A 12,493-nucleotide genomic window follows, 5' to 3' on the forward strand; every position below is an offset into this window, starting at 1 on the left:
GAGCAGGGGCCTGCAGAGGCATCCATTCCCAAGCCACACTCATGGCAGGAGTGACCATCACTGAGCCCAGCAACCCTCACCCACTTTTTGGGCTTGGGGAGCAGGAGGACCTGAGGTGGTTGCCTATGGAAGGCCAGGCACCATGCAGGCTGCTGCTCGACTACACTTTCTCCCACTTGGAGACATGACTACTGTTATTTTACAAAGGGGAAAACAGCCTCAGGGGAAGAACTGGCCCAAGATCATAGTGCCTGAGCCCTGAACCCCTTCCTGTGCTGCAGGATGTGAAAGCAGAAGGTCTAGCAACAGTGGGAAAAGGCCAAGGGATCCCTGAAGAGAAAGAAGAGGCCAGTATAGACCAAGATAAGCCACAGAGAACCAGAGCCAACCAGAGTCCAAGCACCAGGATCCTGGGCACCTGGTGGGCAGCTGGGGTGTGGACGGGCTTGGCTGCTACTCACCATACACCCAGCCGATGCAGATGCACTCAAAGATGGCCACGAAGAGAAGGCACATCCCACTGGCAGCATAGGAGTCAAAGAGCTGGAAGATGTACATGCCACCCTGCAGGTCGGGGAACAGACACACAGACGGATGGGAGGTGAACGGACACACGGGAGAGCAGGGTCAGCCATCTGGCCTCAGGAAGGTCCCTCTCTCTGCTCTGTGGCTACCACTGCCAGGAATCTGTTTCTCCCTAGTCTTCCCAGTTTGAAAATTGCACCCTCCCATCTGGGTGCCCCCTAATTCCCTGTCCTTTGGGGGCTGCTGGGACCGCAGATGGTTTGTCTTGTCTCAGCCCCTCACTTTCCAGCTCCCCAAGGGCCAGAGACTACACAGAAAATCGAGATGGGGGAGGCTCAGCACCCCTCCCTGGATGGCTATAACAGCCTCCTGACTGGCCTCCCTGCCTCCAGCCTCACCCTCTCCAATCCGTCTGCATGCCAGCTTTCAGAGGAACCTTTCTCTGAAACGTGCAAATCCAACCAAACGTGGTAGTTTAAAGTGACCCTTTGGCTCCTTTCAGCCCGCCAGTCACGGCTGCTGCCCTCCTCATTGGCCTCATCTCCCTTCCCACAGCCCCTCCTGGACAGACCAAGGGACAGCTTCACCTCTGTGCCTCTACACATGCTATTCCCTTTCACCCGGTAAGTTCCTTCAAAGCTCAGATCAAATGCCACCTCCTTCAGGAAGCCCTTTCTGATGGCCTCATTCTTTCTTTGGGCCTTCATAGCATGTTTTGTGGACTCACAATTAAAACAAGAGGGGAGTGGGGCTGGCGCACAGTAGGGGGTGATACATGTAAGTTAAATCCTGTGGAGTGTGATCTCCATGGGGGAGGGAGTCCAACTGGCTTTGTCCAGTGCTGGGTCCCAGTTTCTGGCCCAGGGCTTGGCACGCAGGAGGTATGTGGTCCATCTTCATGGGATGAAGAAATGACCACAGGCCAGCTCTGTAGCATACAAATCCGTGATGACTGAGTTTAGTGACGTCCTAGAATGTGTGAGCTCAGCTGACCAAGGTAATCTGGGAAGGTTTTCTAGGAGGGAGGGGAGGGGAGAGGACACCAGCCACAGATGTAGGGAGAGCGGGGGTCTCTAAATAAAATCTTTACAATACAATGAGGGTCCTTAGAGGATGCAATCAAACACAGGGGAAATAAAAGTGTCAAAGAGGTAGGAAGGATCAGGTGGGGTGGGGTAGTCTGAATACCAGGACAGTGCATTAGGGGGCTGGAATGAAACCTGGAGAGCCTCCTGTGCTTCTGCCATGGGGACTTCCTTGGAGTTCTGCTTCCCCTCTGTGCTCCCAGGGTGCCCTGGGCCTCCTCCTGTCACTCACAGACCACACACCATGAGACTCCTTCATGTCTTCATCTAGACAGGGAGAAACATCTCAATGCCCACAAGGCCAGACAGATGATACGAGAAAAGGGGGGTGGGTTTGGTACCAGGGAGTGGTGGGGACCATGGCTAACCGGAGAGTATGGGCCCCATCTAGCTACACACCGCTGGAGGGCAGTTGCTGGGGAATGCAGCTGTGAGGCCAGATCTGCAGATTTTACGGAAGACACCAGAAATGCAGATTTGTATGGGAAATTTTTCTGTTTTAATTGTTGGCAACTTCGTCTTTTTAAAAAACACAGTGAGGACGAAACGAAATGGATCTCTCAGCGGGCCATGCCTGTCCTGGGTTCTCCCATCTGTGACAACTACAGTGAATATTCAGGTCTGTGGGGGTCAGGAGCAGGTCTGAGGCACCTCTCTGTGGAGTACAGGGCTTGGCTTTCTGAGTTAATACCTGAGACCCGCCCCCACCTCCAGTTGCTCTCCTCCCATGAACATCATACTTTACAAAGGAACAAAGAAACCTTAATGCAGCATTCAGCAAGTAGCAGGCTGTGTTAAACTGCTTCCTGTGTCTTAATCCAGTTGGTCCTTCGTGGTGCAATTACAAGGCAGGCACTAGTGTTATCTCCACTGTTCACATGGGGAAACTGAGGCAAGGAGCAGCGACAACACCTGCTGCAGGTCATCCAGCCAGCTAGTCAAGGGCTGAGGATTGAACCCAGGTCATCTGTCTGCAAAGCCCATACTCTCAACCACTCATCATACTGCCTTGGTGGAAGAAAAGAAGTTTGTGGCCTATTTTTCTTAGAGCTGAGCTTTAAATGTGTATAAGTGAGGGAAAGTTCCTTCCAGCAATTACCATGAAGGCCAAGGTGGCATGGCCCATTTGGCAATTTGAACTTCTCCACTGCAACTGATCACAGATATTCCTCCGAGAAGGCGGAGGGTTGGCATGTGAAGCCCAAGTGCCTGCTGATTAACAGTCTTGGGTGACTGTGGTGCTGGCTCCCTGATGGCCTCTGGGGGCCATGAAACACCCCTTGGGCAGATGTGAGGCCTCAGTCACAGGTTGTGTATCAAAGACTCGGTGAGCTGGGGGCACCTGGGGCAGGCAGTTCAAGAAGCACCCTCCACTATCTGCCTTCTCCAAGCAGCTGATGCCCGTGCCAACATCTGCTCCTCTTGGAATTCTGTCCGTTAGCCTCTTTAACGCATCAGGCTAACCCCCCAATTTGTATGTGACAAGACTGTGACGAGAGACTCTAATTAATCAATGCTTAATGAGGCCCTGCTTACTGCAGCGCCAGTTTCTCCGAGTGGGGAGAGGTGAGGTGGAAACTGGGAAGCGTCGTACCATTTATTTGCTCCAACACTGATTATCACTCTCATTAATGTGACAATGACTGGGCGAGGTAATGATGCCAGCCACTGTGCACTGAGCACCCACCCCATGCCAGGTGCTGAATTGGCTCTGAGGGCATGAAGCCAAATGAGGGCTGGCTCCTGTTCTCACAGCCCCTGAGGTCTGGTGGGGGAGACAGGTGAACAGGTGGACCGTAGATCATGTTAATGGGGAAGAAGAGACTGAACTGAGCTGCAAACAAAGTGCTAGGGGCTGGGGGCATGAATGAGGGAAGGCAAGCTAAGAAGGCTTCCAGGAGGAGGCAGCATATGAGTTGGAAAGTGGGGGGGATAAGTAGACGCAACAAGGTGGCATGAACCCAAATGCTTTCTAGCCTGACCTCAATATTACATCAGCTGCTTTTACTGATTCTGAGTTCCCTCATTTCTTTCCATGTTTCTTACAAAACCTCTTCTTGTTTCTAGGCAACAGTTCTTTTTTTTCTTTTTAAATTAATTAATTTTGTGCATATGGGGAGAAAAATACCTAATGTTACCTTCCCATATCGTAAGACGGTATTTATTTGACAGGATGGCTATGGGAGGTGGGGTAGAAAAATATGGTTTTATCAGATGGTCTTAATTTGGAGGTCATGGAGAACCTCTCCTAACCTGCAGGCCCAGCAGGGACAATGAGAAGAGGGGCACACATAGAAGTCCCAGGCTGGCGCACACGGTGCCCGAAGGTGCCAATATCATCATGGGAGCCTATTCTCAGAGATGCCCAGAAAAGCCTGCTTTGAACATGAAACCACTCATAGGTAACTGCTGTAGGGGCCAGTAGCTGACGTTGTTGCTTCACCCAGAAGTTATTCTTAGGGATGGCCCAGGCATCCATGTGCTCACCATGACAGATCAACCCAGCGTTCCCCTGGTGAGTGTGACTCCCCTCTGTGAATAACAGCAGCGGCCTTTAGCTGAGCACTTGCACATGAAGACACTGTGCTGAGGGCTTGATGAGAACTTCCATTAGATCCTCACCATGACCCGCTAGGAGGAAGCATAAACCGAGTGGCAGAGGGCACTAGACCTGACCCGGGTCACATAGCTGGTCACTTATAGAGCTGGGAGTTGACGTCACACACCCACTTCACCCCGTGCAGCCCAAACCGTGCCACTCACCTCTGTTAACATCACGAGGCCCAGAAAATAGGAGATAACAGACAAGGCTAGGATGAGCAGCTCCCGCCGGTAACCCCTCCGGAAGACCTTGGGGTACATGTCCACTACGGCGGTCACCAGGCTTTCCACACACACAAACTGGATGGGGAGATACGATGGTGTGAAACTCAAGGACAAGGCCGCTCCTGGTGGCCCAGGCTCTGGGCAAGCGCAGCAGGCCTGAACCCTGGGCTTCCTTCATTCCCACACCCATTGATGCAGACGAGGGGCCTGAGGATAACAGTAATCCCAGCACTAGTGGAGCTCCAGTCATGCCCATTTAACAGATGAGGATGCTGAGGCTCAGAGGTGGGGAGTGACCTGCCCAAGATTATTCAGCAAAGACATGGCAGTCAGGACTTCAGCTGGGGTCTTCAGACTCCAAATCTAGTACTCCTCCTTCTCCCGCATGCTGCCTGTCACATGCCTACATGCTGGGCTCTGTGCTGGGGTGGACAACTTAAATGAGACCAGCCCCTGCCCTTGAGGCAAGGCTGGGATTTCTGTGCCTGTAGTGGGAGTTACGCGCTCTGCTGATAGCAGGCTCTGGTCTGTCTCTGTGGTGTCCGGGGTTGAGATACTTCCCTGCCCTTTGTTTCTGGCAGATGAGGCCCCTCTGCTGGGTGGAGGGCAATCAGAGGTGAGCCAACTTCCAGCTCTTTGTCTCTGCTGGGTGTCTTTGGGCCCCAGCCAAACAATGCAGGCATCAATGGCCGAGTTTGAGCCACTAAGCATCTGTATCCTGCGTGCTAAGCACAAGGCCAGGTACAAGGTATCTGCCCAGTTCCTACCCACCCATTAACAGCCAGCCTGAATATCCTAAGATACCAACCGCCCCCTCACCTGGTTCTCATGGCACTGGGGGCAGATCTGCATGAACCTTTTCCTGATCACTCTCGTCCCCCACTCAGGACAGCCCATCCCTCTCCTCTGCCCTGGGCACACCCCTCACCCTGGGGGCCCTTGCCTGCTTATATCTGTCTCCTTACAAGCAGGTGGGATCCTGGAGGGAAGGGGCCACATTATTGTCATCTGTCTATTTCCTGTGTCTAGCTCAGGGCCCCTGGCACAGAGGAGGGAGAGGCTCAAGAAATGTTTGCTAAATTAATAATAATAACAGGAATAATAACAACCACATCACACCTGCGATGTGCCAGGCTCTGTTTTAGGCAGTTAGCGTACATTAATTTATGTAGTCTCTACATGGTCTGTACTACTATTATTCTCATTTTGTAAATGAAGACACAGAAGCACAGAGGAGGGAGTACACAATTTACCCAAGATCACACAGGTGATAAGTGGCAAAGTCTGGATTTGAACGAGGTGATCTTGCTCCAGAGCTGGACTTTACCCACCCCACTGCCCTGCCTTGAGGGAGGGAGGGAGGAGTCAAGGGTTCTTTTGCCAGCCACCTTGTTGGGAAGCGCCCCTTCCCTGGAGCCATTTGTTGGCTTCAAATCCTTTCTGATTCACCTCTGCCTCCTCAGAAAAGGTGTTTCAATACTCCTTGTGCAGACAAAGGGAATGAGGCACAGAGAGGCGAGGTGACTAGCCCAAGGTACACAGCTGGCAAGTCATGGGGCTGGGACTCAAGCCCAGGCTGTGGCCTCGCAGCTGCTCTGCCTCAGCAGCAAGGGCTGGCTCTATTCTTTCTCCAGGTCCTAGGGAAGAGGATGGGATGCAAGGGAGGTTGTTTATCCAGGATTGAAACTGACGGGACACCTGCAGTGTGTAGGCCAAGAAGCAGATGGGCTCGGGTGCACGACCAAGCAAGTCACTCAGTATCTCTGAACCTCAGTTTCTTCTTCTATAAAATGGAGGTAATGAAAGGAGCCACCAGCCTGTGTGGTTATTGTGACAATGAACTGAGAATGTATCCAAGGCACACAGCAAGGGCAGCACGCATGGGGGTAGGCAGAGTGGCCACCACTTTTTGTACCAGACCTCGGGCCCCCAGGCCCAAGTGCTGGCTTAGCTCAGCCCAGGGACTTGCCAAGCTGAGGCCCCAGGCCCTGCCTCCCTCTGCCAGACAGGCCTGGCCTGTCACGCATAAGCTGCCAATCCCTCCAAGGCCTCTGCCTGCAACAGCAACAATAAGGGAAGATTATCAGCAGAAACACCCGGTGATTTGGCTTAGCAGCTTCTGGGAAACCCATCAGGGGAAGAAATTGGACTCGGCTGGCTTGACAGACATACTGGCCGTGGGGCTTGGGTGCCAAGGGACTCAACTGGCACAAGGTCATGGGTGAGGGTGGCACTCCCACAGGCTGGGCTGGGTGTGTCTCCCCACTTCACCTGGGGGCCCAGGGGGTCTGACTGCTTTGCCTGCAGAGCCCTCTGCACAGCACAGCCCTGGTTGGCCAAGAGACCCCAATCTCCGAGATGGGGAGGCTGTGGCTGGGGTAAGTCCTCCAGAGCTCCTAGGGAAAACAGCTGTGAGGAGCAGCAGGCAAAGGGTGGGTTTCAGGGACTGATGGGGGAATGGTCTGGGAAAGAGGCCGGGACCTGGGATGGGAGTCTGGAGTGTGCTCAATGCAGGAAGTGAGCGCCTGCACGCTGTGTGGCAACAAAGGGAAACTGAGTGCACGGGTGAGTTACTAGCTCCAGGTCTACCCTCCTCGCCAGGAAAGGAGGCTACCAAGCAGAGGGAGGTCGGCAAGGGGCCTCTAGGGAGGGCCGAGCACAGAGGCAGGCAGGCGGTGGTGGGGCAGAGCTGGTGGTGGCATCCAGGACAGAGATGGAGGAAGAAGAGGTGCTTTTCTATGTGTCCACGTCCTCAGTGATTGGGTTGGGACAGGGATATGCATACTGTGGGACTCACTCTCTGAGACTGTCTTCTGCTGTGCCAGGCAGTGCTGTTGGCAGGAGTGGTTGAGCAGAAGGGAAGTATTTAGCAAATTTTTCTAAACGTGAATTGAGAGTTGGGAATTCCAGTAAGGAAAACAGTGTTTGGGAAGGCTTAGAGGGGCCGGAACAGACATTTGTGGGTAAGTGTGGAGCCCACCTGGTGAATGGGGGGTGCAAGGGTTGCTGGGAGGGAAGTGGAGGGTGGAATGGGGGATGGTGGGCAGGGCCCTGATGCCAGGGCCAGGTGGGAGTGGCTGCACCTGGGGAGCCACTCCTAAGGGTGGTGACTGGCCTCCTGGCCCAGGCTCCCCTCCCTCCTGGGATCCCCCTCCCCATGGCCCCTTACCTGGCTGTCCAGGCCCAGGAAGATGAGCATCATGAAGAACAAGGTGGCCCACAGTGGGGAGAGAGGCATCATGGTGACCGCCTTGGGGTATGCAATAAAGGCCAGGCCGGGGCCTGAAGCAAGGGAGAGAGAGAAAGCCACTGGGTGGAGTCCCATCCCTCATACCATTGCTATTTTAATCCAGCATTTACTGAGTGCCTCTGGCACTCTGCACCAGGCACTGTGCCTGCCTCTCACTCAAATCACTTCTGTTTCCCAGCCACCCCATGCGGTTGGTGCTATTCTGATGCCCATTTTGCAGATGAGCAAGTTGAGGCAGAAAGAGGTAAACAAGGGCCTTGGAAGGGTCAGGATTCAAGCTTAGGTTGGACTGATCCATGGACCTTCCTCTGGACATGTCTCTACTGTTCTCAAGGGGCAAGGTACAGTTTCTTGTTAAAATTCAGATTCTCAGGCCCACTCAGCGATTCTGACTCTGTCTGCCCAGGGGGAGGCAAGTACCAGGCACCCAGTGGTTGTGGTGTAGGTAGGTCGGGTCTAGGCTGGAGAAACGCTATTCCACCCTGGCAGCCTCTTCCTTTGGTTTCCAGTCTCGTTTCCAGGTCCCTCCCTTGTTTTATTTGCTGCACATAGAGGGCTGGGTTAACGTGTCCTTGGGATGAACTTTATCAATGTCAGCAGACAGATACCTGAGAGTCTAGCCCTGTGGCACAGTGGTCAAGAGGACAGGCTCTGTAGCCAGGCGGCCTGGGCTCAAATCTGTTTTCTTAGCTGAAATATGGGGATAATAAAGTCCTACCTAAAAAAAGTGGTTTTGAGAATTCAGTGAGATGCCACAATAAATGGAAAGCACTGAAGCAGGTAAATGCTTAATAGACATGAAATCTGATTTTTTACGTTAAAGAGCAGCTTCATTAAGGTATAATTGACACACAATAGTTTAATGAACTTTTAAAAAGTGTATACACCCAGATAACCAACATGACAATCAAGCCATTGCAATCAAGCTATAGAACACTGCCACTGGCCCCTTGGGCCTCTCTGCTGTCTCTTCACCTCCGTTCCTCATCTTCACTTTGGGCAACCATCAGTTCAATTTTTTTTTTGTCCTCGGATTAGTTTTGCCTATTCTACCTAGAAGTGGAATTGCTGGGTCATATGGCAATCATATGTTTAACATTTTAAGAAATTCCAAACTGATTTTCAAAGTAGCTATGCCATTTTATAGTCCTACCAGCAATGTTTCCAATTTCCAGTGGGTCCACATCCTTGCCAACACTTGATATTGTCAGTCTTTTAAGATGTGTGATTACAGTGGGAGTGAGATGTTATATCATAGTTTTCATTTGCATTTCCCTGATAGCTAATGACATCGAGTATCTTCACGTTTATTGTCTGTTCATATGTCTTCTTTTGTGAAGTGATGGCTTGATTTTTTGGTCAATTTTTTTTCATTAGGTTGTTTCCTTTTTATTTGATTGTGAGAGTTCTTTATATGTTTAGGATGTAAATCCTTTATCAGAGGAGTTATTACAAATATTTTCTCCTAGTCTGTGGCTTGCCTTTTCATTTTCTTAATGGTGTCTTGTGAAGAGCAGAAGTTAAAAACTTTCCAATTGTTTCCCGCTAGCATGTAAAGAAGTACAATATATTTTATTTATTTTGTCCTTTGACGTCACTAATTCACTTGTTACATTTTCTGTAGGTTCCTTAGGATTTTTGACTCAGTCAGTATGTTTATCAAGAAAATTTTTATTCTTCCCTTTAATTATTTTTCTTGTTCTTGCCTTATTGCACTCTCTAGGAACTTCATTGCCATATGGTATAGAGGCAGAGACAGCATACATCCTTGCTTTGTTTCTGATTTTAGGGGAACACTTTCAACATTTAATAACTGGTAAATTATTATTGGTATAATACCATTAATTAAGCCACAGATCTTATTCATATTCTGCCAGTTTTTCTCCTTTTGCCCCCTTTTTTCTGTTCCAACATTTAATTCAGAACTCCACGTTGCATTTAGTGGTTAGTGGTTGTATTTCTTTAGTCTTCTACAGTCTGTGGCAGTCCCTTAGTCTTTTTTTGGTCTTTCCTAAATTCAACATTTTTGATGAGTTCTGGTTGTTGTTTTGCAGAATGTCTCTTGATGTGGGTTGGTGTGATGTTTCCTCATGACTTATGCTGAGGTTGTGCATCTTTTGGCTAGAAAACCACAGCAGTGATGTTATATTCTTTCTGGTGTATTATATCAGGGGGTACATGTCAATCAATATTATTACTGGTGATGTTTACCTTGATCACTTAAGGTTAAGGTTAAACTGTTGTCTGCTAGGTTTCTCCACTATAACATTACTCTTTTTCTCTTTGTAATTGTTAACGCTCCTGCAGGAGGAAATATTTTGAGATTATGAAAATAGCCTGTTTCTACTCCAACTTTTACCTACTGATTTTAGTATCCATTGGTGGGTCTTGCCTGCAACCATGATCACAACGGTGTTTGCCTAATGGTGATTTGATATTTCCCTCATTCCTTTTCTTTCTTTCTTTCTTTCTTTCTTTCTTTCTTTCTTTCTTTCTTTCTTTCTTTCTTTCTTTCTTTCTTTCTTTTTTATTTTTTGAGATGGAGTCTTGCTCTGTCGCCCAGGCTGGAGTGCAGTGGCGCGATCTCGGCTCACTGCAAGCTCTGCCTCCCGGGTTCACGCCATTCTCCTGCCTCAGCCTCTCCAAGTAGCTGGGACTACAGGCGCCCACCACCACGCCTGGCTAATTTTTTGTATTTTTAGTAGAGACGGGGTTTCACCGTGGTCTCAATCTCCTGACCTCATGATCCGCCTGCCTCGGCCTCCCAAAGTGCTGGGATTACAAGCGTGAGCCACTGCGCCCAGCCATTCCTTCTGTATTTATTAATTACAATTCTTCCCCAAGGAATAGCTGTCCTTTCACACCATTTATTTATTCAATTATTTATATATGTGAGTATGGACTCCTGGGTAGTTTATTCTATGGGTTACAATCCAATACTATCATTATATATTTTGCTGTTCAAGTTATTTCCGTTTTAACCATTGGGAGTTCCTTCAGGTTGATTTCTATGGCTTTTTGACATGCCTCCAACCTTTTCTTCTGAGCACTTCCTTATTTTTTGGCATCACAAAAATGTTCTAGCTTCACCTTGTGTTGCCCTAGCCTTGAAATCAACTGCTTTGCCAAGGAGCCCTGTTTTTTTTTTTTTTTTTTAAATTGAAGAATAGTGTTTAGAAACCAAGATCTGAGCCCTAGGTGTGCTCACAACTGTGGAGTATTATTGCTTTCAGGCCCTCTCAGCACACAAAGATAGGAAATATATGTATATTTATCCATGCATATACACATGAATATATCTATATCTATCTGTACATAGATGAAAACCATGAATTTTAATATACTGATACTTCGAATTCCAATAAAAGACATTCTAGCATCTCTCCTTTCCTTATTTATAACTTCTTTCTCAGTGAAAAATCTGACTATCTATAAAATATTTACCTGTTTGTTCAATCCTAATATACACACTTACAACAGCTGTGGAATTGCTACCCCTGTACTAACTGGAGCACAGTACAGTTATTTTTGTCTTTAGCCTTAAAATATCCAGTCAAGATGCTGTTTCTCAAAGTTACATAGGTTAGTTTTTCCTTCCCCATTCCCTTCAGCATGGTGACATTTTTCATTTGTAGTACAGTTAGGTTCATTTGTTACTGTTTGTATTCCATTTAGAGTTCCACCACAAAAAAAACATTGTTTATTTTGAGTGGTATGTGAAATATTACCAAGACTCAGAGCTAATAAAAAAAAATGATCTATTCAGAGAAGCACTGCTTCCTTCTCATCCTTCCTCCCTCATTCCCATTCCTCTCTTCTTTCCACCCCTTCTCCAACCACCCCTGAAGGTAACCATTCTTGTTTGTTTCTAGTTAATCCTTTCTGTATTTCTTTTGCACAAATGAGTAGACATATTTTCTCATCTCCCCTTCTTTTTTCACATAATGGGTAGATACTATAGATATCTGCTTTTTAAAAACTTTTACAAACACACATCATTTCAAAAAGTACTCCTCAATTTCTATTTTCTTGATTATTTTATATTGTAAATGGGTATCAAATCTTGTCAAAGGCTTTTTAAGCATTGATGAAGCTAATCTTATGTTTTTTTGTTAGATCTATTAACATGGTGCATTATATTAATGGATTTCAATTTCTTGAAATACACTGATGCTTGTTTTATGGCATAGTATATGGTCTATCTTGGTGAATGTTCCATGTCCACTGGAAAAGAATTGTGCTCTGCAGGTACTGAGTGTACTGTTTAATAAATATCAATGAAGTCATTGTGGTTGATAGTATGGTTCAGATCTCTATGTCTTTATTGACATTTCATATAATTGTTCTATCATTAGTTAGAGAGAGGTGTTAAAATCTCCAACTATGCTTGTGGATTTGTCTATTTTCCCCTCTAGTTCTATCAGTTTTAGCTCCATATATAACAAATCTCTGCTTTCAGGTACAAACTCATTAGGACTGTTATGTCTTCACAATGAATTGCCCCTTTTATCAATATGAGGTGTTCCTCTTTATCTCTGAAATAATTTTTGATTTGAAGTTTACTTTGTCCAACACTTATATAGTCAAGCCAGTTTTCTTATGTTTATTGTTTGAATGGCATATCTTTTCCCATTCTTTTATACTTTATCTGTGTCTTTAAAGTGTGTCTCTTTTAGACATTTTATAGTTGGGTCTTTTTCTTAAAAAAAATCTGGTCTGATAATCTCTGCCTTTTAATTAGTGTATCTGGTCCATTTAAATTTAATATAAGTATTAATACAGTTGGATTTAAGTCTACTATTTTGTA

The 12,493-nt window shown here is 47.5% G+C and overlaps 1 protein-coding gene across 2 annotated transcripts in view; it reads right to left on the reverse strand.

Annotated features, from left to right (window-relative positions):
- Positions 1-12,493, reverse strand: part of SLC6A11 (solute carrier family 6 member 11) — a 123,015-nt gene that overhangs the window by 7,018 nt on the left and 103,504 nt on the right. For both annotated transcript variants that reach the window (XM_055259806.2, XM_055259805.2), the window contains 3 exons: positions 7,606-7,718; positions 4,374-4,511; positions 462-564 (listed from right to left, as the gene is read on the reverse strand). In XM_055259806.2, the coding sequence (XP_055115781.1) occupies positions 462-564; positions 4,374-4,511; positions 7,606-7,718 (354 nt within the window). The remainder of the gene's footprint in view (positions 1-461; positions 565-4,373; positions 4,512-7,605; positions 7,719-12,493) is intronic.

This window comes from Symphalangus syndactylus, chromosome 21 (genome assembly GCF_028878055.3).
Source record: "Symphalangus syndactylus isolate Jambi chromosome 21, NHGRI_mSymSyn1-v2.1_pri, whole genome shotgun sequence".
NCBI classification, from domain to species: domain Eukaryota; kingdom Metazoa; phylum Chordata; class Mammalia; order Primates; family Hylobatidae; genus Symphalangus; species Symphalangus syndactylus.